This window comes from Microcaecilia unicolor, chromosome 4 (assembly GCF_901765095.1).
Source record: "Microcaecilia unicolor chromosome 4, aMicUni1.1, whole genome shotgun sequence".
Classification (NCBI taxonomy): domain Eukaryota; kingdom Metazoa; phylum Chordata; class Amphibia; order Gymnophiona; family Siphonopidae; genus Microcaecilia; species Microcaecilia unicolor.
This window is the reverse complement of record NC_044034.1, coordinates 333,098,111-333,121,776: the sequence shown is the minus strand read 5'-3', so window position 1 is coordinate 333,121,776 and position 23,666 is coordinate 333,098,111. Positions and strand designations below refer to the sequence as shown.

At 43.8% G+C, this 23,666-nt stretch overlaps 1 protein-coding gene across 2 annotated transcripts in view; it reads right to left on the bottom strand.

Annotated features, from left to right (window-relative positions):
• The window catches only part of SORBS3 (sorbin and SH3 domain containing 3), a 147,510-nt gene that overhangs the window by 53,610 nt on the left and 70,234 nt on the right, over positions 1–23,666 (bottom strand). For both annotated transcript variants that reach the window (XM_030202023.1, XM_030202024.1), the window contains 3 exons: positions 16,964–17,017; positions 12,568–12,654; positions 4,649–4,680 (listed from right to left, as the gene is read on the bottom strand). In XM_030202023.1, coding sequence (XP_030057883.1) covers positions 4,649–4,680; positions 12,568–12,654; positions 16,964–17,017 — 173 coding nt within the window. The remainder of the gene's footprint in view (positions 1–4,648; positions 4,681–12,567; positions 12,655–16,963; positions 17,018–23,666) is intronic.

Genomic DNA, 23,666 nt, shown 5'->3' with positions numbered 1-23,666 from the left:
GTGGCTATGATAATGGTCAGTGGTCTTCATCATAAAGCAAATAGGGACAGACTTAGAGATTTCAATATGTATATTCTGGAGGAAAGGTGGGAGAGGGAAGATGTGATAGTGACGTTTAAATATCTCCATGGCATAAATGCACAGGAAGCAAGTCTCTTTCAATTGAAAGGAAGCTCTTGAATGAGGAGGTATAGGATGAAGGTGAAAGGGGATAGACTCAGAAGTAACCTGAGGAAAGGTGATTAATTTGTGGAATGGCCTCCCGGTGGAGGTAGTGGAGACAAAAACTGTATCTGAATTCAAGAAAGCTTGAGACACGTACATAGGATCTCTAAGGGAGAGGTAGGGATAGTAGATGTCACAGTAACATAGTAAAATAGTAGATGACAGCAGAAAAAGACCTGCACGGTCCATCTAGTCTGCCCAACAAGATAAACTCATATGTGCTACTTCTTGTGTATACCTTACCTTGATTTGTATCTGCCATTTTCAGGACACAGACCGTAGAAGTCTTGCCCAGAACTAGCCCCACCACCCAAACACCAGCCCCGCCTCCCAATCTCATGGATAAGCAGACTGGATAGACCATATGATCTTTATCTGCCTGCATTTTTTCTCTGTTTCTATCAAGAATCTCATAAACATAAATGCAGCAGAATATCAGCACCTGAGTCGGGCAGCACTATTTAACAAGGTAGGAGCCCTTAGACTCCTGAAAAGATGACTGTGTGCAGTATCAGGTTACTTGTATTTACTGGACATCCCTTCATTATAAGATACTCAGCTTTTCTGTGTGTCTGAAAGCACAGGAGGTGTGATACAATGCAGGTAAACCAGTTTCTAGGCTATTGGCAGTCATCCTTACACCCATTCTAGTCACTTCCATAGACAAAAACACAAATGCCTCTCTAAATGCTCTGATACCTTACAGTAGTAATTTGCAAACTGCTTGCACTGGCGAAAAGTAGGCATATATTTAGCAGTGTTTGGAGTTTGCATAAGTTTCCAAGTAGATCTTATGGGCTTTCTCCTTGAGGGAAGTTATCAACGTGAACTACTGTTAAGACATGTTATTTTACTGTTAACCTCAAGTCTTATAGCATAAAATGGGACCTGTGCTGAAATAGCATGAGTTAGTGATAAAATAATCCTTCTTAATGGAAGCCCACGTTGATAACGTCACCCCTTAGTGTGAAGAATTTGTAACTAGAGCTGATATTGTGATGTCATAATGCCTCATTCCACCAATGTTTAAGGGCCAACCTCATCAGTGATGTCACAATGACTTGACTGCTCTATACTTTGCTCACTTTTATTACATGCAGTAATGATTTCAATTTCTAGAGACATTTCTTCTTTAAAGGAGGAAGTTATGAATGTGGGCTACCATTAAGACATGTTATTCTACTGTTATTCCCAGTTATTAATAACCTATCAGTTATTAATAATATATCTCTTTATTTTGGCGTACAATGATTAATTGTTTGGGTTTATTTGTTTTTTTGAGGATTTGTAATTGACTGGTTTCAGTTTAGCTTTATGTTAGGCAATTTTGTCAGTAGGATGTTATACTGCCCTGTTTCCTTTCCTTGCTTTTATTATTGTTTGGATTGTACATCACTCTGGTTTGCATTTGGAGTAAGGGAAGTTTTATCAAATGACCATAAATATAAACATGATATAAAATGGGACCGGTGCTAAAATAGCATGAGTTAGTGGTAAAATAACACATTTTAATATTAGCCCATTCTGATAACTACACCCCTTTTAAAGCTATCAGGAAAGTAACCACACGCATTTTCACCTGCTAATTTGTGCTGATACTTTGACTAAACAGACAAGGTTGAAAATTCAAGAAAATGTATGTAGTTCCAACTCCCACCCCTAGGAATGCCGCCATCACCCCCCTACAGCAGGTAAAAATACAAGTGAAACAGCCCTGTGTGCAAATTTTGACCTGTATATAGGAAGGGCAATTTTATAAAAGCCACTTTCCTGTTTTACCTCTGGAAATGGCTCTAAAAATTAACACAAAACAAAAACAAAATCCCTCGCAAAAAGCGATATATCAAACACATCGAAGGTGACACAAAACAAGAAAAGACTAGATGATGTACAAAACACACACATTTATTCAAAACATCCAAAGACCTGACACGAATCGTGTTTCGGCCACAACAGCCTGCTTCAGGAGTCTTATAAATGAATGTCTTCTGATGCTTTATTCTCAAATCTAGCATGAACTGAGGAACTGAATTTGATTCCCACTTCAGGCACAGGCAGCTCCTTGTGACTCTGGGCAAGTCACTTAACCCTCCATTGTCCCATGTAAGCCGCATTGAGCCTGCCATGAGTGGAAAAGTGCGGGGTACAAATGTAACAAAAAAAAAACCAAAAACCTTCCAAAGTTAACTCATTATTTCTCAAACAGAACTCACTGTCTGTCCACGTAGTGTGTGGCTACTAAGTCTGAGGGTACTTTTCACCTTCAGCCTCCAATTTTCAGAGTGAAAATACACATGTACTTTGAAAACCTGCCTAAAGAAATACCTGTAGACAAGCATGCCTACTTTTGGTTTGGGTATTTCCCCCCCCCCCCCCCCCCCCGACTAAATCAACATGTATAGTTTTGGAAACACCCACATTAAGTGCACATCCATACCTACTACTACTACTACTACTACTATTTAGCATTTCTATAGCGCTACAAGGCATACGCAGCGCTGCACAAACATAGAAGAAAGACAGTCCCTGCTCAAAGAGCTTACAATCTAATAGACAAAAAATAAATAAAGTAAGCAAATCAAATCAATTAATGTGAACGGGAAGGAAGAGAGGAGGGTGGGTGGAGGCAAGTGGTTACGAGTCAAAAGCACGTAAAAATATTTTTACTGTATACACGGTGAGCAGTTTTCAATCTACCCTTTCCAACATCTGAGTGCATTATAAAACTATAAGAAAATGGGTGGGTGGGGGTCATTCCAAACTTGGGGGTGGGTTGAAGGATTTATAGCTTTGACCCTTAGGTTAAAGGTTGTTAGGGTGCACAGTCAGTCTGACTGGGGAGTCTGAGCCAGGCTGGGGCTGTCGTATATCTCGTTGATGCTTTGGTAAGTATGCTCAATAAATAACTCAGTTAATTGATTGATTTTAGATGGTTGTTTTTTTTTTTATTTTTATGCTTAATTATATTTGTATTGTACATTATTAACTTTCCATTTATCAACCACTGCTTCAGCTATTTCAAATAATATAAATCATAAAAACACTTCCAATAAATACATATCTTAGCTAATAATGCATATACCTAAATAAAACCTGTATATCAACCATACTCAATCAAAACAACCCAGCCTGCACTGTATTGTATCATACAGCTTTAAAAACCAAAACTGCAGCGCTTTGGCACCAGAGAGGCAGTATGCAAGTTTTATTAATAATCAACCACACACACTGAACAGCAGAGGCATTATGATAATTTCTTGTTACAGATTAGTTCAGTGCCTCTTTTGACTGCCTGCAACTCAGAGGAAAGAAGTCTTGCAGTCTCTGACATGGCCGCTGCCCTTTCCCAGATAACCCAAATATTATCTGTTTTCAGACTCTCTGTTAGAATCTCCCAAGTTACCCCATGTATTCCAATATGAAACTCTCTCAGATAAAGCCCCATATTATTACCCCACAGACACTCTGTATGAGGGTCCCCCACATTACCCCATTATGAAACTCTATCAGAGAGTGCCTCATATAATCCCACTGAGACACTCTCTATATGAGGTTACCCCACATTATCCCATTATGAAACTCTTTCTATCAGAAAGTGCCCCATATTACCCCACAGATACTACCTGTATGAGGGTCCCCCACATCATCCCATTGAGACAATCCCTATATGACATTAACCTATTATGAGACTCTCTCTCTGTATGAGGCTCCCCCACATTATTCCTTTTCCAGATACTTTGTATGCGGCCCCACTCCCCCCCCCCCATATTCCCTGAATCCTGATTTCTTAAGTGTTAACATTTCACAAGCATTTATAGTGTGTTTCAGACAAAACATTTTAGCTTAAAGTTTATGGTCTTTTCAAATATTAAACTACTTTTTTTTTTGTTTTGAAGCTCTATATGGACTTTATTGACACCCCCCCCCATACTTCGTATGGACACTGCAAGAATAAAACGTCCTTTTTGAACAAGGTCCTGTGCCCCCACTTTGCCCTCTTTCCCTGCAGTTTTGATTATGCAGATTCTCTGCTGCTCCCACCCCTTCTCTTTATAAAGTTCCTCCCTGAATTACTTCACTCTTCTCCCTATCCCAGTCTTCTTCCTTTGCCTCCTCACACCCGTCTAATCAGATTCAGAATCGGGCAACTTTATTGGCAGGACAATTTGTAACCCCCCCCCCCCCCCCCCCCCCCCACCCCACTCTCTCTCCCCAGCTGTTTTTTTTCCAAACAACAATCTGTGAAACCCACAGGTAAAGAAAGCTTCATGCTTTAGAAACTGACTCCAACCTGGAACTCAGATTCACCTGGAAGGCTTTCAGTCCAGGAAAGGAGACTCTGCACTGCACTTTGCTATATTTTCCAAGTGTTTAGGCAGCTCAGGAAGTGAAAACAGAGGTGTATTAAGAGAAGGATACTTACCAGCGTAGGGGCTCCACAGCAGCCAGCAAAGCCTGCAGAGAGAAAAAGAATAAGGTTGCTAGACGGGTGTGGGAGGAAGAAGTCAGTCTTTCTGGCAAAGTCTCAGCCAGCGGCTGAACAGAGAAAAGTCTGCAAGTTTGGCAATCGGTGATGGAAAAGCCATCCTCAGGGTCCTAGACCGCACCATATCTGATGAGGAGAAGGCTTTGGACTCTGTCAAAGTGGCACTCCCACACTAGGGGTGAAGAGACCCGAGACACAGTCAAACTGTAGCCATTCCACCAGAATGATCAAAAGTACAAAGCAGGCCAACAGTATGTCAGAGTTTAAACAGAAGCAACAGGGAACACTAGACTGCCGTTTGGTGTTTTAAGATGGTTTATTTTGGGTTGGCCTTCTTGGGGTTTGTTTCATAGATGGAGGCCATAACTCTTAAAGGATATACAAAGGGTGGAGGTGGTCTTGATGAAGGCTATCAAAAAGGTGCAGAGTCTCCACAAAAAAAACATATGAACTGGGAGATATGATGCAAACATTCAAATACCTTGAAAAATAATATATATATAGGCAAAAAACATCTGTATACAAGTAACCAACTGACAGATGCAGCTATCTCCACAATTCCAGCTTCCACCCATCATATACAAAAATAGCCCATTATTAAGGTTACCAGATATTTGCCTTCCAAATCTGGGACACCCAAGCATGGTTAGGCAGGGTCAGGTGGGGATGGGTGGGTCAAGGGGGAGGGGCAGGTTGGAACTTTCCCATGGCAATTAAAAATTATAATCTTCACATCTCTCTCCTCTACCCTTCCAGTTCATCTCTACTCTCTTTCTTCGCCCTTTCAGTCAAGCCATCTCTACCTCTCTCTCTATTTCCCCACTTCCAGTCCAACTATCTCTACCTCGCTCTCCCCTCTGCCCTTCCAGTATGTATCTCTCCTCCACCTTTCCAGTCCAGCCATCTCCACCTCTGCCCTTCTAATGTCATCTCCAACTCTCTCTCCACTTGCACCTCTCTCTTTCCCCTTCTGACTTTGCATCTAATTCTCTTTCCTTCCTCTACCCTCTCCCCCCCTCCCCTCCAGATCCTCAAACTTACCACCCCAATGTTAGAAAGAACAGTGCTGCGATGCAGAGGTTCTCCTCAACCACGATGTGGATCTCTGCCAGGTTCCACCCTCATGGCAACTAGAAGTGTACATCAGAGGGGGGCGGGACCAGGCAGCGATGCACAGTATGGTTACGAAGAGCCTCTGCATCACGGCGCTGTACTTCCTAATGCTAACAGTGGGAGGGTTGAGAGGAGGGGCTGACACCAGTGACAGGTAGTGGGAAGAGGGGGAAATGCTGGATCACATGAGGGGAGGCAGGCAGGGCAATACAAAATTAAACTACAACTCCTCTGTCCCCATTACTAAACTTGGGGCCAGATGGCTGCCAAACAAAGGAGAATTGGGGACAGGGATCTGAAATCATGGACAATCCCCCAAAATTGGTACATCTGATAACCCTACCATTATATACAACCAAGCCACAAAATAACTTCATATATTCTCTGACCCAAGAGACAGAGATAAATGTAAATTTCACATTCAAGTTTATTAGGTTTTTGCTATCCCATCCAATGGACAGACCTGAGCAGTTTACAAAAAAGTAATTTAAGGAAACAGAAAAACAAATTGAAGAGACCAAGTTATGAACACCTCTAAATCTTGATTGAATCCTTCAAACAGACTTACAACCCCAAATTGATCTCCAGGAAGATTGCCTCTTCACTTAATCTGGAAAACCTGAGCAAAATCATAAAAGATTTATAGCCACCTGTATGAGGAGGATGAATTAGTACAAGAGATATTCCCAGCTCCACCAGTGCTGGCCTTCCAACAACCACCAAATCTGAAGCAAAACTTAGTGAAAAACAAACTCCCAGCAGAATCTAAAAAAGAAAAGAATGACACCAGCCCATGCAGTATAGCAAGCTGCAAATTGTACCAGCACATATCACGGGACCCTACAGTTACCCACGTGGAAGAAACATTCAGCATAAAGGAATCCTGCTCATGATCTTCCTCAAATGTTGTAAATATTATTCAATGCAGAAAATGTGAAGGGTGCTATACTGGGGAGTCAGGACAGACGCTAAAAACAAGAATCAATTCACACAGGCACCACATCAAACACTGCTTCAATGACCTTATAGTCAGAATACTAAGAGGTAACTTTAAACCAGTCCAGGAACATAAGACCTTTGGAGGTAAGAGGATGAACTATTTTGACACTGATCTGACAGGACATAAGGATAAGGGTTTCCTACTTTCTAACTTTCTGTTTACCCATCCACCTATCATTATAGCTCAGCCTCCCTCTCCCCTCTATTTTCACTTTGTTTCCATCCTTTCTAGTTAGATTTTTACTTAAATATTTATCACAGAAAGTCTATGGAGCTCTGTGCATTTCCAACAGTATGTAATTTTGAGGCCTGCTAGGAATAGCACCAGGGGTGGACTGACCATTCAGGCTCTAGGGGGCCCAGAGGCTCTGCCTGGTTGCCTGCCGCCACACACTACAGCCCCCACGGGACCCTGGTGGTCTAGTGGCCACTGCCACTATTCTCCGTGGTTGCACCGCTGTGTTTACAAAATGGCTACCAAAACTCCTGTGGTAGTCTAGTGAGAGGCGAGACTACCGTGGGAAGTCTCGGCAGCCATTTTGTAAACACAGCGCTGCGCAGAGTAGAGGCAGCAGGTGGGCAGGAAAGAGGGGATCTATTTCCTGCCCCCAAAGAAGCCACAGCCACTAGAACACTAGGGCCCTTCAAGGTAGGGGGGACAGCGGCAACACGGTGAAAGGGAGGCAACACGGCGGGGGTGGGGCACTGGTGGTGGCGGAAGCAGCATGGCGGGGGGGGGGGGGGGGGCCCAGAATAGTCTCAGTGTCTGGAGGCCCAAAGTACTCTGTCTCCCTCTGAATAGTACTGACATTCATTCAGCCCTCTCAGTGGCGTAGCCAAGGGTGGGCCCGGGTGGGCCCAGGCCCACCCACTTTGGGCTCAGGCCCACCAACTAGCAGCACACCTGTGATGTGGCTGGAAGCGATCCCCAAGCCCCATCAGCCAAAAACTCCCAACAGCTGTCCTTCCTGCATACCTTATAAATAGCAGATCTTCACCTGCGGCAAGCAGCGACTGATGCATACTGTTCGCACTGGCCCTACAGCCTTCCCTCTGATATATTCCCGCCTATGTGTAAACAGGAAGTTGCATCAGAGGGAAGGCTGTGGGGCCAACATGAGCAGTGTGTATTAGTTGCTGCTCGCTGCTGGTGAAAATCTGCTACTTAAAAGGTATGCGGGGGAGGGGGGATATTTGAGAGTCCATATGGTATGCAGGCGAGAGAGGGAGAGACCAAATCACTTGTGGAACAGGGCAGAGTTCTTCTGCCCACCCATGTTGGGTCTAGGCCCACCCAAAATTGGGTGTCTGGCTACGCCCCTGAGCCCTCTATGTATAAAGGGTGCCCACCCCTGCTCTAGAACAACAGGGTACTCTATGAAGCTCCATAGAGTTGGCCCAGAGGGCGGCTACTAAATTGGTCAGTGGTCTCTGTCGTAAAGCGTATGGGGAGATACTTAAGGCTCTCAATATGTATACATTAGAGAGGGGATATGATAGAGACATTTAAATACCTTTGTGGCAATAATCAGGAGGTGAGCCTCTTTAATTGAAGGAAAACTCTGGAATGAGAGGGCATAGGGTGAAGTTAAGAGCTTATAGGCTCAGGAGGAATCTAAGGAAGTACTTTTTCATGGAAAGGGTGGTGGATGCGTGGAATCGCCTCCTGGTGGAGGTGGTGGAAACGAGGACTGTGTCTGAATTTAAGAAAGCGTGGGACAGGCACGTGGGATCTCTTAGGGAGAGGAGGAAATAGTAATTGCCGTGGATGGGCAGACTGGATAGGCCATGTGGCTGTTATCTGCCGTCATGTTTCTATTCTGCTGTAAATTATGCTTGCGAGGGCATGTAAATATGAGCACCCAGTTATAGAATTGCTCATCACATGGAAAAGTGCCTTATTCGCCAACTTTCAGCAGCACTATCCAGATAATACCACTGAAAAATTTTATGCACTATCTGGATAGCACCAGGATAGAACATGTCGTCCCTCCTAACTCTGTGGATATTTGGCGATATCCAGCCACTATGGGGCTGAGATATTCAGACTATGGGAGGCAGCCCGGCTAACTCCAGTGGTCGGTGGCAAACCCGGAAATTCAATGCCGGATCATATCCGGCGGCCGGCATTGAATTTACGGGGTTTCTTTGGCCGCAATGAACAGAGATTGTTAAGCTGATATTCACCATCTGATCCGGCTAAGTTATAGAGCCCAAAGGTAGAACTGCTATTTATGTGGGTCTATCTGGCTGCTAAACTTAGCTGGTCAGCCTATGAATATTGGTGCTAACTGGCCGGTGACCAGGCTAGCTGCTAAGCGCTAATATTCAGCTGAAATAGCTGGCTATCTCGCGATGAATAATAGCACTTAGCCGGTTAAATAGTGCTGAATATCTGGGGGTATCTGTATAGCTATGTGGATATAATTCAGATGGCACAAAGACCGTCCTAATGTAAAACATATAGTTACTAGACTTTGAGCCCGTAAAAACGGGCTATTATAGGAAGGGGGGGTTGAAAGGCCCGCCCCCACCGCCGAGTTCGCCGCTGCCCCTCCCCCTCCACGTTCGCGCCCCCCCCCACGAGCCGTGACCACCCACCTTCCACCCGGCCGGGCCCTCGCTCCGCTATTGAAACAGCGAGGGTCCGGGAACGCAGCACTGAGCTCTGCTGAGCTGCCGACGTCGGCCTTCGTTCTTCTTCTCTGCCTGCAGCTGCCTGTCCCGCCCTCATGTGACGTAACGTCGTCGAGGGCGGGACAGAGGCAGAGAAGAAGAAGGAAGGGCGATGTCAGCAGCTCAGCAGAGCTCAGTGCTGCGTTCCCGGACCCTCGCTGTTTCAATAGTGGAGCGAGGGCCCGACCGGGTAGAAGGTGGGTGGCGGCGGCGACTCGGGTGGGGGGAGCGTTAGACGGCGGTGTCCCTCCCTCAGTAATGCACAGTACAGACCCTCTGTGTTCCGCCCCCCGTCATCACGTATTGACATGGGGGCGGGGCAGAGAAGGTCTCTACTGCGCATTTGCGAGTGAGTACGGTCACTCGCCGTTTATATGTTTGATATGGATAGTGGCTGAATATTGCTGCTATATACACACAGCCAACAGCAGTCACTGCTGTCTGTGCTCATATCCAGAATAGATGTAAATGCTATTGTGAAGTCCTTGACTTTACCCTTGGTCTGTACCAAGCTACAGTTTCACCCTGTGCAACTTTCCCACTGGTACTGTCCTGCCCGCCTCACCACCGCCAATGAGAGGAGATCGTGGGCTGGGAGCAAATTTTGCAGCCCTCTATAAATGCACCTTGTTCACATAGGGGTAGATTCAAGAAAAAGTGACAAAATGTAGGCACCAAACTTTATTACAGCAGTTCCACGTGAAACTGCAATTATTTTTGCTCACACCTTTTTCAGTAGTAGCTCAAGGTGAGTTACATTCAGGTACTTTGGATATTTCTCTGTCCCAGAAGGGCTCACAATCTAGGTTTGTACCTGAGGCAATGGAGAGTTAAGTTAAGTGACTTGCCCAAGATCACAAGGAGCAGCAGTGGGATTTGAACTGGCTACCTCTGGATTGCAAGACCAGTGCTCTAACCAATAAGCCACAAGTTCACAGTTTGCACCTAATTCTAGGCATCAGCACTTATACCATGTCAAAGGCTGTTGTACTATTTAGGCACATACAGTGCATTTTTCTAGTGAAATAGTGCAGCACTCAAATGCCAGGTCATCCTTCGGTGATCACTGAGGGACCCACCTCACAAAAGCCAGGCCCCCTGCAACCAACCACAGAATCTATGAAAGAGCGGAATTGATGTGCAGAGCCTGGGCTCTTTCATTAATACTTGGGGACCATGGATCAATTTTAGTGGGCAATGGAAAAGATGCCAGTACTCAGTACCTCCCAAGTATCCCCTGAAGAAAATGCCCTGGGTGTGTAAATCCTATCCTATTGCCTGTGTGCTCAGCTCCTAGGCATGCCTAAGACCTGCCTATGCCCCTCCTATATCCACAAGCCCTAGAAGTTGCATGCAATAGGGTTTGTACGTGCAATGCTTAGAATAGCATTAAGGGCAGTTGAGCACGTAATTGCTAATTGGTGCCAATTAGTGCTAATTACCACCAATTTAAGCCAATTGGCTAACTGTAATTAACAGCCAATTATCAGATTGGCAATTGACCTTATTTTATACATTCTGTGTGCAAATTTGTGGACTCATTAATTTGGGCATGCAAGTTTATAGAATTAGGAGGACAGCCCTTAGTATGGTACTGTCTACCCTCATTTTTCTCAAGTTGATTATCCTGGATGTTTTCTGGTTGACCAGCTGTACCCGAGTGCAGTTTGGTTTACCATATCATACTGCTTGCTGTTTGTATCCTCAGCCTATCTTTTGTCAACTTGATAGATGTCTGTCTGCTGTTTGTCACTGTAACTGTTATTTCTCCTGGCCCTCACCTGTTGAATTGTACCTTCTAGTGGCTTTCTATAATTTTGTCTCATCATGTTATACTTCCTTCTCTTTTCTGACTTTTGGTTTGAATATTTTATTGTAAACCGCTTTGGTGTGTACAGGAAAAGGCAGCACAGTAAAAAATTGAACGGCCCTAAAATTCAATGCAAAAAATTTGAAGAACTCTATATTCACGAGACAGACAAGAATCAATGTATGAAGACATAAAATCGCAAGCCACAAAGCAGACCAAGATGACGTTTCCATTGGGACCACTTTTCGAGACCAAATCACGACCAAGGAAACTTTAACACAGTCCAGGACTGTAAGACTTTTGAAGTTAAAAATGATTATGCGCTTTGGAACTGATAAGAAAGGACTTAAAGATCTGGGCTGTCTAACACATTATAAGCCATAACATTCTACTGCCTATCATCTTCTGATCACCCGTTAACTTTCCTTCCCTCCCTCCCCCATCATATTCTCTTTCAGATTACCACTGGAATGCTTTTTATGATTCACCAGGATAGGGTGATCAGAAATCCAGGACTGGCCTAAAATTTCTTCCGTGGAACAAGATAGCTTGGCAGTTCTGTTTTTTTTGTTTTTGGGGGGGGGGGGGGAATGGGGAGGTAACTGCTTGCCTGTATTTGTTGTTCTCTAGTTAAAACAACCCAATGCCAGCACAGATCACAGGATTCCGCAACTACCCACATAGGAACATATTCAGCATAAGGAGGTCCTACTCATGCTGCAATGCAGAAAATTCTTCACTGGCTTGAGGAAGGGGATGCAATCCCGTAAAAGCTAGTAAAAAATGTAATCCAGTATCACCTTTTGTTAACCTTTATTTTAGTTGCAAAGAACTAGAAGCTAGAGATCATCAGCGGTCTTTGACGTTGCAGGAGTGAACTGGGCAGACTAAATGGGCCATCGGTTCTAGGTTTTGCATAGAACTGGTACAATATCTTAAAACTATTATAGGTACAGTCTGCCATTTTTGGAGCAGTTCATGATGTGTGAGTTTGTCGTGCTGGACAGGCCTGGGGTGGGGCATTCATGATCTTGCTCCTTTCAGCTTGGAGAGATTTTCAGTTTAACTAGTGATGAGAGAGTGGAGTGAGTGGGTGTTCAAACAAAGTCAGAGAAATGGTTCAAAGTGTTGGATAGGAGGCCAGCTCAGCATTTGTAGCGGTACGGGGGGAGGGCAGGGACAATTATAGAGTGAAAAGCTGGAAAAACCTTTCTCTCTGGGACTCCAGAGTTGTGTTTCTCTCATTCACACGATATACCTGTGCAGGTCTCCGACGCCTCTCCATTGCTCTAATGTCTTCCTCCAATTCCTGCGTGAACTGCTGTAGCTCCTTCTCCAATTCACCCTGACATACAAACATTTTCCATATGGAATGTTTACTGTTTACAAAACCAGGTAACATACTAGGAAGAGGCCATATAGCAGGAAATATGAGACTGCTGCTTTGGCATTTGTGTTGGACAAATTTCTGGAGTGAAATTCCATAAAGTGTTTTTAAGGTAAAACTCACTACTTTTTCCCTGGGGTAAATATCTTGAAATCATGTTACTGTTGGAATGTATTGTATTTTACATGCATTGCCTGTCAGAAATTGTTTTTCTCTGTGATTACTCTGTGACCTCTGATGTGAATTACTTAGAGAGGTCACACCTATGCAACTTCCTGTGGGGGTCAGACACAGCACATGGAGCTCATGGTCTCTCCTAACCTGAGAGAATCCATGGTGTGAGCATCCATTACCATCTAAGCACATGGAAGGAGCTGATAATCCAAATGTATAGTATTATGTATATATAAGCCTGTCTGAATATAATCTAACTACAAACTGTGAGTAAACAGATGTTTTGTTACTTCAACTTTAAAGTGACTCAGCAGTGAATTATTCTGGGGTGTATGAGAGAGATGAAGAAAAGAAATTAACATTTCTAAAGCTGTGTGTATAAAATCTGCTAATTATTTACTACAAATAATCCAACAGTTACTTCTTGGGATTCTGCCAGGTACTTGCGATGTGAATTGGCCATTATTGGAAACAGGATACTGGGCTAGACGAACCTTTGGTCTGACCCAGTATGGCAACACTATGTTCTTATGACACCCATGAGTTCATTTTCTGCATGTGCTTAGGATAGATGTTCACACTTGTGCTGTAAATTATATGTAGGGCTTTTGAATATCAGCTATAATAACCAGAAAACCCTGACAAGCTTCCTGATAGGGGATATTGGGGTTTCCAATTATAACCAAACCCTCCCCCCCCCCCAACTACATCCCCTCCACAGGGATCTTATGACATTATCTGGAAGTCGTTTCCTTTTGTGATAGCAGGAGTGTTGTGTCTTTGCTTCCACTGCTCTCTTTGTCGACTCCTCAAGGGTCCTGAATCCTCATGATAAACTGGCCCTGCGCTTCAAATCCTACCACAATACTGGCAAAGTAGTACAGAACTGTGAGAGCAAAGGCACGAGCTTCTGCCAACAGGATCCAGGTTGCTCCGACAGTCTTGCTTTTCTTAGTAAGTGCAATGGGGAAATCAGAACTACATGTCCCTGCATGCAAAGGGGTAACCACAGGACTGGATCAACCCTATTGGCTGAATTTGTACCCAGTTGGCAACCCTAACTCTGTGCCAGGTAAGGGGAGATTGTGCCAGGGGGCTGGACCTGGGAGAAGGGGAGCTGATGTCATTTTGGGGGCTGAGAAAAGGGGAGCTCACGCTGTTTCTGGTTCTGGGAGAATGGGAGCTGACACTTTTTCGGAGGCTGGGAGAAGGGGGGGGGGCTAGTGCTAGGAGAAGGGGCTGGTATATAGCTGAGAAAGGGGAAGCACAATATGCTTGATCATTCAGCAAAACTGGAGCCAGAATGGTCTCTTCATACTCGTATAAATCAGAGTGCACCCAGTCGTAATAACTCTGACAAATAGCCCTGACAAAACAGCCTTGTAACAAAATAACCCTTGACATTTCACACCCTTGCAAAATAGCCCTTGATAAAATGGTCCCTCCACAAAACACCCTTGACAAATAGTCCCTACACTAGGGTTACCATATGGCTCCAGAAAAAGGACAGATTGAGCCAATCTGGGTTTTACTTCCATTGCTTTCAATGGAAGCAAAACCTGGACTGGATCAACGTGTCCTCCTTTTTCTGGAGCCATATGGTAACAAAATAGCCCCCTAAGAAAAAATAACACATCACAAAAAATATAATAAACTACAACTGAAATCTTCACTGATAAAGACTCCTACCAGCATTCAACTGCATAAAGCATATATAAATAAAATTCTATAGCTACAAACTGGTATTCATGATCTGTTCTACTATTGAAAGAAACTATGCTTCCATCAACATGCTATTTAAAAAAACAAACAAACAATATTGTCATCATTTCATAGTCTCACCAACCTTATCCTGTTTGGCAAGGTAAGATTATTAGGAACAAAATATAGTCCCATGTTCTGGGCAGCTGATCGGGCCCTTTTATCGGGGGACTAACTTGTCAAGGGTTATACTGTGGGCAGGCCGTTTTGACAGTGGCTGTTATGTCAGGGACTATTATGTCAGGCGCTTTTTTTGTTTGGAGCTTTTTTGTCGGGACTATTTTGACCAGGTACCAAATTGGAATATGAAGAGACCATTCTGGCTCCAGTTTTGCTGAATGATCAAGCACATTTCATTTGTATTCAGTGGGACAATCATCCAATTTGTCATTCCCAAAGGAGAAAGCTCCAGCTGTTCCTTAGAAATCGCAACTCAATTGATCCCTGACACAGGCGCTGTGCGCCAAAACACGGCCCATGTTGGGTCATTTAGGAAAGAACTGATGTTCAAGATACATGATTAAAGAAATTGTGTCCTGATTTTGAAGGCTCCTGGTGCTTTTTTTTTTCGCTGTTTGGACTTGTAAAAAGAAGAAAAAAACAATGCATGGAACGACCGAAAACCAGCACTGTAACTTGGGCAGGCATACAAAGGCAATGAAAGCAACAGGACATGGGGTGAAGGGAGGGCTGGTGTTGGTATAACATATGGAAATTTAGATGCTCATCCATCCATAGTGGGGGTTGAGCACATATACACCATTGTATACAGGTATCAGTGTGGCTGGGTCTGTGTGTGGACTTAAGTCAATATGGCTCTTATTTTAGAACAGAGGTTCTTAACCAGTAGTACCCCGTTTTCCCAAGGGGTGTGGGAAGAAGTCAGACAGGGTGCAGAGCAGGGTCTTGAAATCTGAGGCAATTTATTGAAACTTTGTAGACATAGTGAAGACAGATTCTTAGGTAGTATAACTGTGAACTAGTGTAATTTTGGTTACATGTTAGCAGCAAACTGTTAGCGACATATGTAGCTGTCAGTAATCACTAGTGGACACGTGATTTAGGAAGGAGGTGTAAAGGTTTCATTGATCACTTAAAAGGGTGTGGGAACTAAAAAGGTCAAGATCTCCTGTTTTAGAATCATCTACACATGTACATAAGTATTGCCATACTGGGACAGACCAAAGGTCCATCAAGCCCAGCATCCTGTTTCCAACAGTGGCCAATCCAGGTTACAAGTACCTGGCAAGATCCCAAAACAGTACAATACATTTTATGCTGCTTAACCTAGAAATAAGGTAAATTGCATCAGTGCAAAATAGCTATTTTATAAAGCCCCCGCCCCCCGCCTAATGTGTGCCATAACCTAAACATGGCCTTCCCATTTTACAATCAGAAGCCACATCTGTAAAAAAAAATTAAAAAGTATGTCATCTTTTGCACCTACTCAGACGCAAACTCAAGTGCCAGTTTTAAGGGGCAGGTGCATAGACAGACAGAATCCCATCTCCCTAAAGCCCCAGATACAATCACAGCCCCATGAAACCCATAAGCCCTGCTGAGGCTTTCCATGGTGGTCTAGACTACCAAGAAAACAATCCTGGAGTGGGTGTCAGGGGGTGTGTGAGTGTGTCCATGCAGACAGCATCACCAACTTGAGGCTGCTATCCTGTTGCTTCAACCAGAGCTTATGATGTTGCTAGCTGCCGCAATGCAACTGGCAGATCACAGGATACCCTTTTTTGCCCTTTTAATCAAGACTCCCACTGGAAGTGAGTGCTAGGAAATAGACCTGCAATGCTGCATGTCCTGTGTATTTTACAAGAAGCTCTGTATTTGGCAGAGCCTTTTGTAAAATATAGGGAGAATTGTGTACATCCTGATCTAGGTGTCTTAATTCCTCCCTCAACGTTCTGAAGAAAATGGGCTTTCATATGTGGTGTGAAGGTATCTGTGCTTCTTTTGGGGGGGGGGGCAGTGTTGCATGTGGCAGTAGGCTTCAAATGCAGTGTGTGATGTGATCGACCAGTGTTGCTGGCTACATATGTGTTGGGTTAGGTTGTTGTGTGTGGGATATGCAACAGTGTTGCTGGGGGGGGAGTATCTTAGTACAGAGTGGATGCTGTCTATGATGTGCAGATATCAGTTTACTCTGTGTGTATCTTGTGTTTCAACTGACAAATATACCAGCAGGACTATTCGTTCATAAAGGGCAGTGAGTGTAATTGAAGCAAGGCCTCAGCAGGTGAGTTCTTTGGGGTTTCTCAGTGTGCCGGAGCCCCCAGCTTTTTGACTCTCTGATAGATTCTTTGAAGCCTCAGTTGGTTCATACCTCAATAGGCTGAGCAGAGGAGTCCAGGTGGTCATCCAGCAGGGGCTTTGTAAGCTGAAAGTGAAGAGGGTCAGAAATCAGCATATCACTTAAGGCAATTATGGATAAATCAACTGGCTGATCCAGTTCAGGTTTTATCCTACTACAACTAAAAATTTACCAGAACTGTAGTTACTCAGTTCCAGGAAGAACATTTTTTGGCCAGTCCTGGTTCTGAACTTACATCCCAAAGCAGTCTGGGATTGTAGTGCCTGATCCTGCCCACTGAAATCAATCCCATGATGCACCAGAATGGGGTGGTCAGAAGTGCAGGACTATCCTAAAAATCTCCAGCCTGGAACTGGGTAACTTAGAGCTGCAGTATCCATTTCCAGGAAGAAGACTTTTTGGCCAGCTCTAGGGCAGTTTTTCTAAGCCGCGTAAGCGTCTACGCGTGCCCAATGCACGCCAAAATGGAGTTACTGCACGGCTACCGCGTGTGGCCCTTGTGGTAATTTCATTTCTGGCGGGCGTCTACTACGCGCACCCAAAAAATATTTTTTATTTCCTGGCGTGCGTCAGCTACGCGCACCAAGTGGCATTTGGCACAAGTAGGTCATTACTGCCCAGATATCGCGTGAGACTTTACCGCTAGGTCAACGGCTGGCGGTAAGGTCTCAGACCCAAAATGGATGCGCGGCAATTTTCATTTTGCCGCACGTGCATTTTCGGCAAAAATTTTAAAAAGGCATTTTTTGCAGGTGTGCTGAAAAATGATTCTGCGCGTGCCCAAAACACGCGTCTACACTACTGCAGGCCATTTTTCAGCGCACCTTAGTAAAAGGACCCCTCTGTTAGTTCACTCCTAAAAGCTATATGATACTGTAGTTGCTGATTCTACCCATTGAAATGAGTGTTATAGGTAATGCATCAGGATAAGGTGGTCAAAAATCTCCCCCTTGGATTGGATAACTTGGTAGCTGTGCCTTATAGTCCTGTTTTCTGGGGGGGGGGGGGGGGGGGGGAGGTAATTGCTTGCCTGTATTCATTGTTCTCTCTCTTTTTTTTAGTTCAAATCTTTTTTATTCATTTTTTTAAAGTAAAGTAACAAAAACATGTATACAAAATGATGTTTCATCAGAGAAATACATTGCATGCTCAAATTTATAGAACTATAAAAACAATTATGGAAAATACAATACTAATTTAAAAAAGGGAGATGTTATATAGAGATATAATAAACTGGCAGTTTTCTGGGAGTATCAAAGGCTATGAGTAGATATAAGACACTGGTTGCCTTGAGCCATATCCAAAGATTGGCCTGTCGGTTATTTGTTTTTTTCAGCAGATTTGAATTCAAATTTTAATATCACACATACTGTGTTCCACTAGAATGTAGTATCTAACATGTTTGCATTTTTCCAGTTGCCTAGAATCATCTGCAGGCCAACGGATTTTAAAATATCAAAAAGTTTGAGATCTGATTCCTGCACATCTAATTGAGGATGTGTCAAACGTAAAATTATTATATCAATCAAGAGCTTGGTTTGACAGTGAAATAAAGCTTGGATGTATTTCCAAATTTGTATCCAGAACAACTTAATCATTGGACATAAATATATCATATGGGTTAATGTACCTTCGGATTTGGTACAATGGTATTCATTGTTCTATGGTGAAGGCAACACAGTGCCAGCTTAGATCACAGGATTCCACAACTTTCCACATGGGGAAGACATTCAGCATAAGGGGATCCCTACTCATGCTCCAGTGTAGTATATATTATTCAATGTAGAAAATGTGAAGAACTATTCAATGCTGGAGAAAAAGGCCAAATTAAAGACAAGAATCAACTGGTATGCACACGAAATCAAACACCACAGAGCAGATAAAGACACCTGCATGGGGCAGCTCTTTGCAGGATCAGACTGCTGCATCAATGACCTTATGATCAGAATACTAAAAGCGGACAATCCAGGATCATAAGTATTAAAGTTCAAGAGATGAGAAATTTTGTTACTGTCAAAAAAGTGCCAAGCACGATGAACAATAAATTTACACTGCCACCTTCTGATCACTCTGATACACTGGCTCTCACCCTCACCTAGTCAGGCTTTCATGCATGAAATGGACTGCATGAACTGCCTCCCATGTATGCAAAATCTATCTCATGCATATTCCTTGTGAATAGCCTGAAACCCAGATTGGCTCAGTATGTCATGAGGACTAGGTTGACACCCTTCTCTCCTGTTCTCTTCCCACTACTGTTGCAATGGATTTTACGATTCACTTATATTTTATGGCAGTCATTTCTTTTTTGCTCATTTTGTTCTGATCTAAGTGAGTATTAACTCCTGAAAACTAGTCCTGAAGAGGCTAACTTGATAGGAATTTCCACGGATAAAACAGTGTTTCATGCACAGAAACAGACTTTTATAAAAATGCTCTCCTGATAGGTGAGTAAACTGTATGGAGGTATTCCCGAAGCTGGGACTGGGGAGGGGTTAGTGCACCTGCACAGAGTTTATAAAATGTATGCATATGTGCCTAAGTCAAGCATGGAAATTTTGCATGACAAAGAGCAGGTGCAAATATATGTGAATAAATTCCCTGAGGAATTTATCCTCTATTTGTTTTATTTACGTATAAAATTTCCCCTGAAATGTATTGTTAATTGAATAATAAAAAGATATCCATATCGGTATATACATCTCTAATTTGTGTGTGTTAAGCTTTATTTCTGTAGGTGTAGCTCAATGGATCAGATTCACATTTCGATTAGTTGTAAAACAAAATATACCATGAATCAAAAACACACTGGTAGACCACCGCAAATGTATCTGTCAAAATGAGAGGAAAAGCCTCATACTACCGTGGCTCAACACAGTACTTTGACCGGACTTGTTGCTTAACAACAACAAAATTAGAGCCCCTCGGTGAAAAAGCCTATGATTACTTTTTCACCGATGGGCTCTAATTTTTTTTGTTGTTACGCAACAAGTCCGGTCAAAGTACTGTGTTGAGCCATGGTAGTATGAGGCTTTTCCTCAGGGCCGGTCCAACCCAGTAAGCGGGGTAAGCACCGCAGGAGGGCGCCTGCCTTCAAGGGCGCCGGCTCCCGCGGCCCGCCCAGCTGTTCGAAGGCCTTCCTGCTTCCAGTTCCTGTCGTAACGCTACACATGGCGGCGCGCGCGCTTTACACCTCTGCGGTGCTGCTCGTCTCCTTTCAGCCTGGCCAGCGGCTCCTCCACTCTTGACGTCACGAGACAACGCCTCCTCCCCCTGTGGCACCCTGCGTGCACGCCAGTGCGCCTTGCGGTTGCAGCAAGTGAGTACCCTAACTGCCTAAGCGTCTCATGGCTCGTGTCCTCCTCCGGCCGGCTCGCTCCTCCGTCCCAGACGCTGAGGCTCCCAGCTGACTGCCTGACTCACTGCCTAAGCTTCTGCCCCTGCCCTGGCCTTTCCTGCACTGGCTAGTGCACTCCTCATCCACCCCTGCCGTCCACGGGCCACGCCACCAGTCGAGACTCGCTCAGCAGAGTAGAACAGAAGAAGAATCTTCTCAATCAAGTTCTTTAAGCCAGGTAATGGCCCCACGGGGGGGGCGCCACCAACTGATAGTCAGGGGGGCACCAGAGACCCTAGGACTGGCCCTGCTTTTCCTCTCATTTTGACAGATACATTTGCGGTGGTCTATCAGTGTGTTTTTGATTCATGGTAAGCTTTATTTCTGAACAATGTAATGATCCACCCTGATGGTCCATGCAAGTGAACTCTATATGAAGGGCCCTGTTTACTAAGGTGCATTAGTGTTTTTAGCGCGCCTATACTTAGCGCACGCACTAACCATGTAGGTGCCTATAGGGATATTGTAGGCATGTACACGGTTAACACGCGTTCATGGTTAACCCACGTTAAAAATGTTAACGCACCTATAACGCTGCTTAGTAAACAGGGCCCTAAGTTAGTGGACTTCTCTAGAACATTCTAGGAGAGCTTTGGAGTATGTACAGGGGTTTCCTTCACATTATGAACCTGCTGATCCTCAGTGAATCTCTTCATAAAGGCAGTTAATAAATCCCAATAAATAAATACATTTAGCTAAATAATTGGAGAAAAGAAGGACTTGCAAAAAAAGATAATGTGGCTATCACCTGATTTAATGTATCATGTCCCTCAATAGCCATATTAAAGTCCCCACTGGAAACCTGTATTTTGAGTATTTTAATTTGACTTTATTTTAAAATCTTAAATTTTGGCCTTTTCCGATTCTAGCTGTCTTCCAGTCAATATTCAGCCAGCGGTGAACAGCTTTTCTTTAAATTATGTCCCAATATTTATTTGTATATAACAAAAGAGAGGGAACGAAGTACAAACTTTGGATACAGAAGGTGAAAGTGCCTTGGTGCTTTGTAGCTTTTACTATATGAGACGTGGGGAGTAAGGAATAATATATTGTAGAGGAATATATTCGAGTTATTCCCCAAGTTTTCCACGTCATCACTGTGACCCCTGACGCAGGTGCTAGTCACCGAAACACGGCCCGTGTCGGGTCTTTTTGTCAAGGCTCATTCATTAAAGAACTGTGTTCCATTTTTAAAGGCCCGTGGTGCTGTTTTTTTTGTTTGGCCAATATTTATTTGTTACATTTGTATCCCACACTTTCCACCTATTTGCAGGCTCAATGTTGTTGTTGTTGTTGTTACATTTGTACCCTGCGCTTTCCCACTCATGGCAGGCTCAATGCGGCTTACATGGGGCAATTGAGGGTTAAGTGACTTGCCCAGAGTCACAAGGAGCTGCCTGTGCCTGAAGTGGGAATCAAACTCAGTTCCTCAGTTCCCCAGGACCAAAGTCCACCACCCTAACCACTAGGCCACTCCTGGCTTACATAGTACCGTAATCATAGGCAGTCAGTGGCCCAACTGTTTGGGGAGGCTAAAGGGGGCGGGGTTATGGGTGCTGCCAGGGGCAGGGCTTACATCCATAATTGTCTGATAACACACAGGAAAAATAAATAAATAAAAGTAAAATAGTCACAATTAATACCTTTAACAATTCAACATCAGATCCTCCAAAATATTATAAAACCATGTCTGATGTTATGACAAACAAACTAAAATTAATTTAAAGTGTATGGCCAACATACAATCTCTCCACTGCAAAACACTATACACAAACTTGTGCAAAAACACACTCAGAAACTTACCAATCCATAACAGCACTAATTCCAAGGACAGGATGAGCTACAATCTTATGCGTGGAAAGGCAGCACTGTAATTACACCAGGCTCTAAAACACCAATACACTACCTAGTGAAAAAAACAAAACCAAAAGGGCTGCAAATAATACACGCTAGCAGAATACCGCACCTTGATCACATATGAAAAACACATGACAACAGATATGACAAAAGGAACTAGAAATCAAAAGATATGAAGGCAAAATATTGAACTGGAAAACTACCTCAAGAAGTCAGACTCGGCATGCAGCAATACTAGAGAAATTGAAACTTACGTGCAAAATATCACAGATGCACATTTCCAAAAGCTGACATATTCCAATTAATACATTCTGAATAAAATACTTTTTTCTGTCTAGCATCTGTGGCACCCTGTCCCTATCCTTCCTCCAGTTGCAGCATCTGCCCTCAAAGCGTTCCGATCCAGTCCTTAAATTCAGCAGTTTCCCTTCCATCCATATTCAGCATTTCTCCTCACTCCCCTCCCCTCCATTCATCCATCCATGTCCAGCAACTCTTCTCTCTCCCCTGCCCTCCCCTCCATTCATCCATCCATCCGTGTCCAGCAACTCTCCTCCCTCCCCTGCCCTCCATCCATATCTAGCAAATCTCCTCTCTCCCCTGGTACTTCCATCCATCCATCTAGCAACCTACGAGCTGACCAACTTCCGCAAACTATTGAAGACTCATCTCTTCGAAAAAATCTATCGAAAGGATCAAAACACATGAAGTCCACGCACACTGTTAGTAATACATCAATACATTCTCATCTGTACTCTCATCCCCCGTAATTTTAACACACTTAAACCTTAATCTACAGGTAAAAATGCTATACCCGAACGTTTTCGCGCTATTGTTCTATAGTCCTATCAGTATCCGTTGTTCTTCCTTTGTTCCATTGTTCTGTTCCATTGTACTATTTCCCTTAACGATACGTAGACTCTGTTTTAAACTCAATGCCTCACAATGTAACCATAATCGAGCTTTAACAAATTGTACTTCCATCAATACAATGTATTGTAAGCCACACTGAGCCCGCAAATAGGTGGGAAAATGTGGGATACAAATGCAATAAAATAAATAAAATAAATCTCTCCCCTGATCCCTCCATCCTTCCATTTCTAGCAATTCTCCTCTCTCCTCTGCCCTCCCCTACATGTCCAGTGATTTTTCTTCTCTCCCCTGTCCCGTCTACCCCCTCTCTCCTCATCCTTCCATCCGTTTTCCCTCTTTATCTCCCCTTCTGTCTTCCTCTTCCCTCTTTCTCTCCATATCCTTCCATTCGTCTACCCCCTCTCCCGATCCTGCCATCCAACGTCTACCCCCTCTCTCCCGATCCTTCCATCCATTTTCCCTCTTTATCTCCCCTCCCTTGTCTTCCTCTTCCCTCTTTCTCTCCATATCCTTCCATTCGTCTACCCCCTCTCCTGATCCTGCCATCCGTCTACCCCCTCTCTCCCGATCCTTCCATCCATTTTCCCT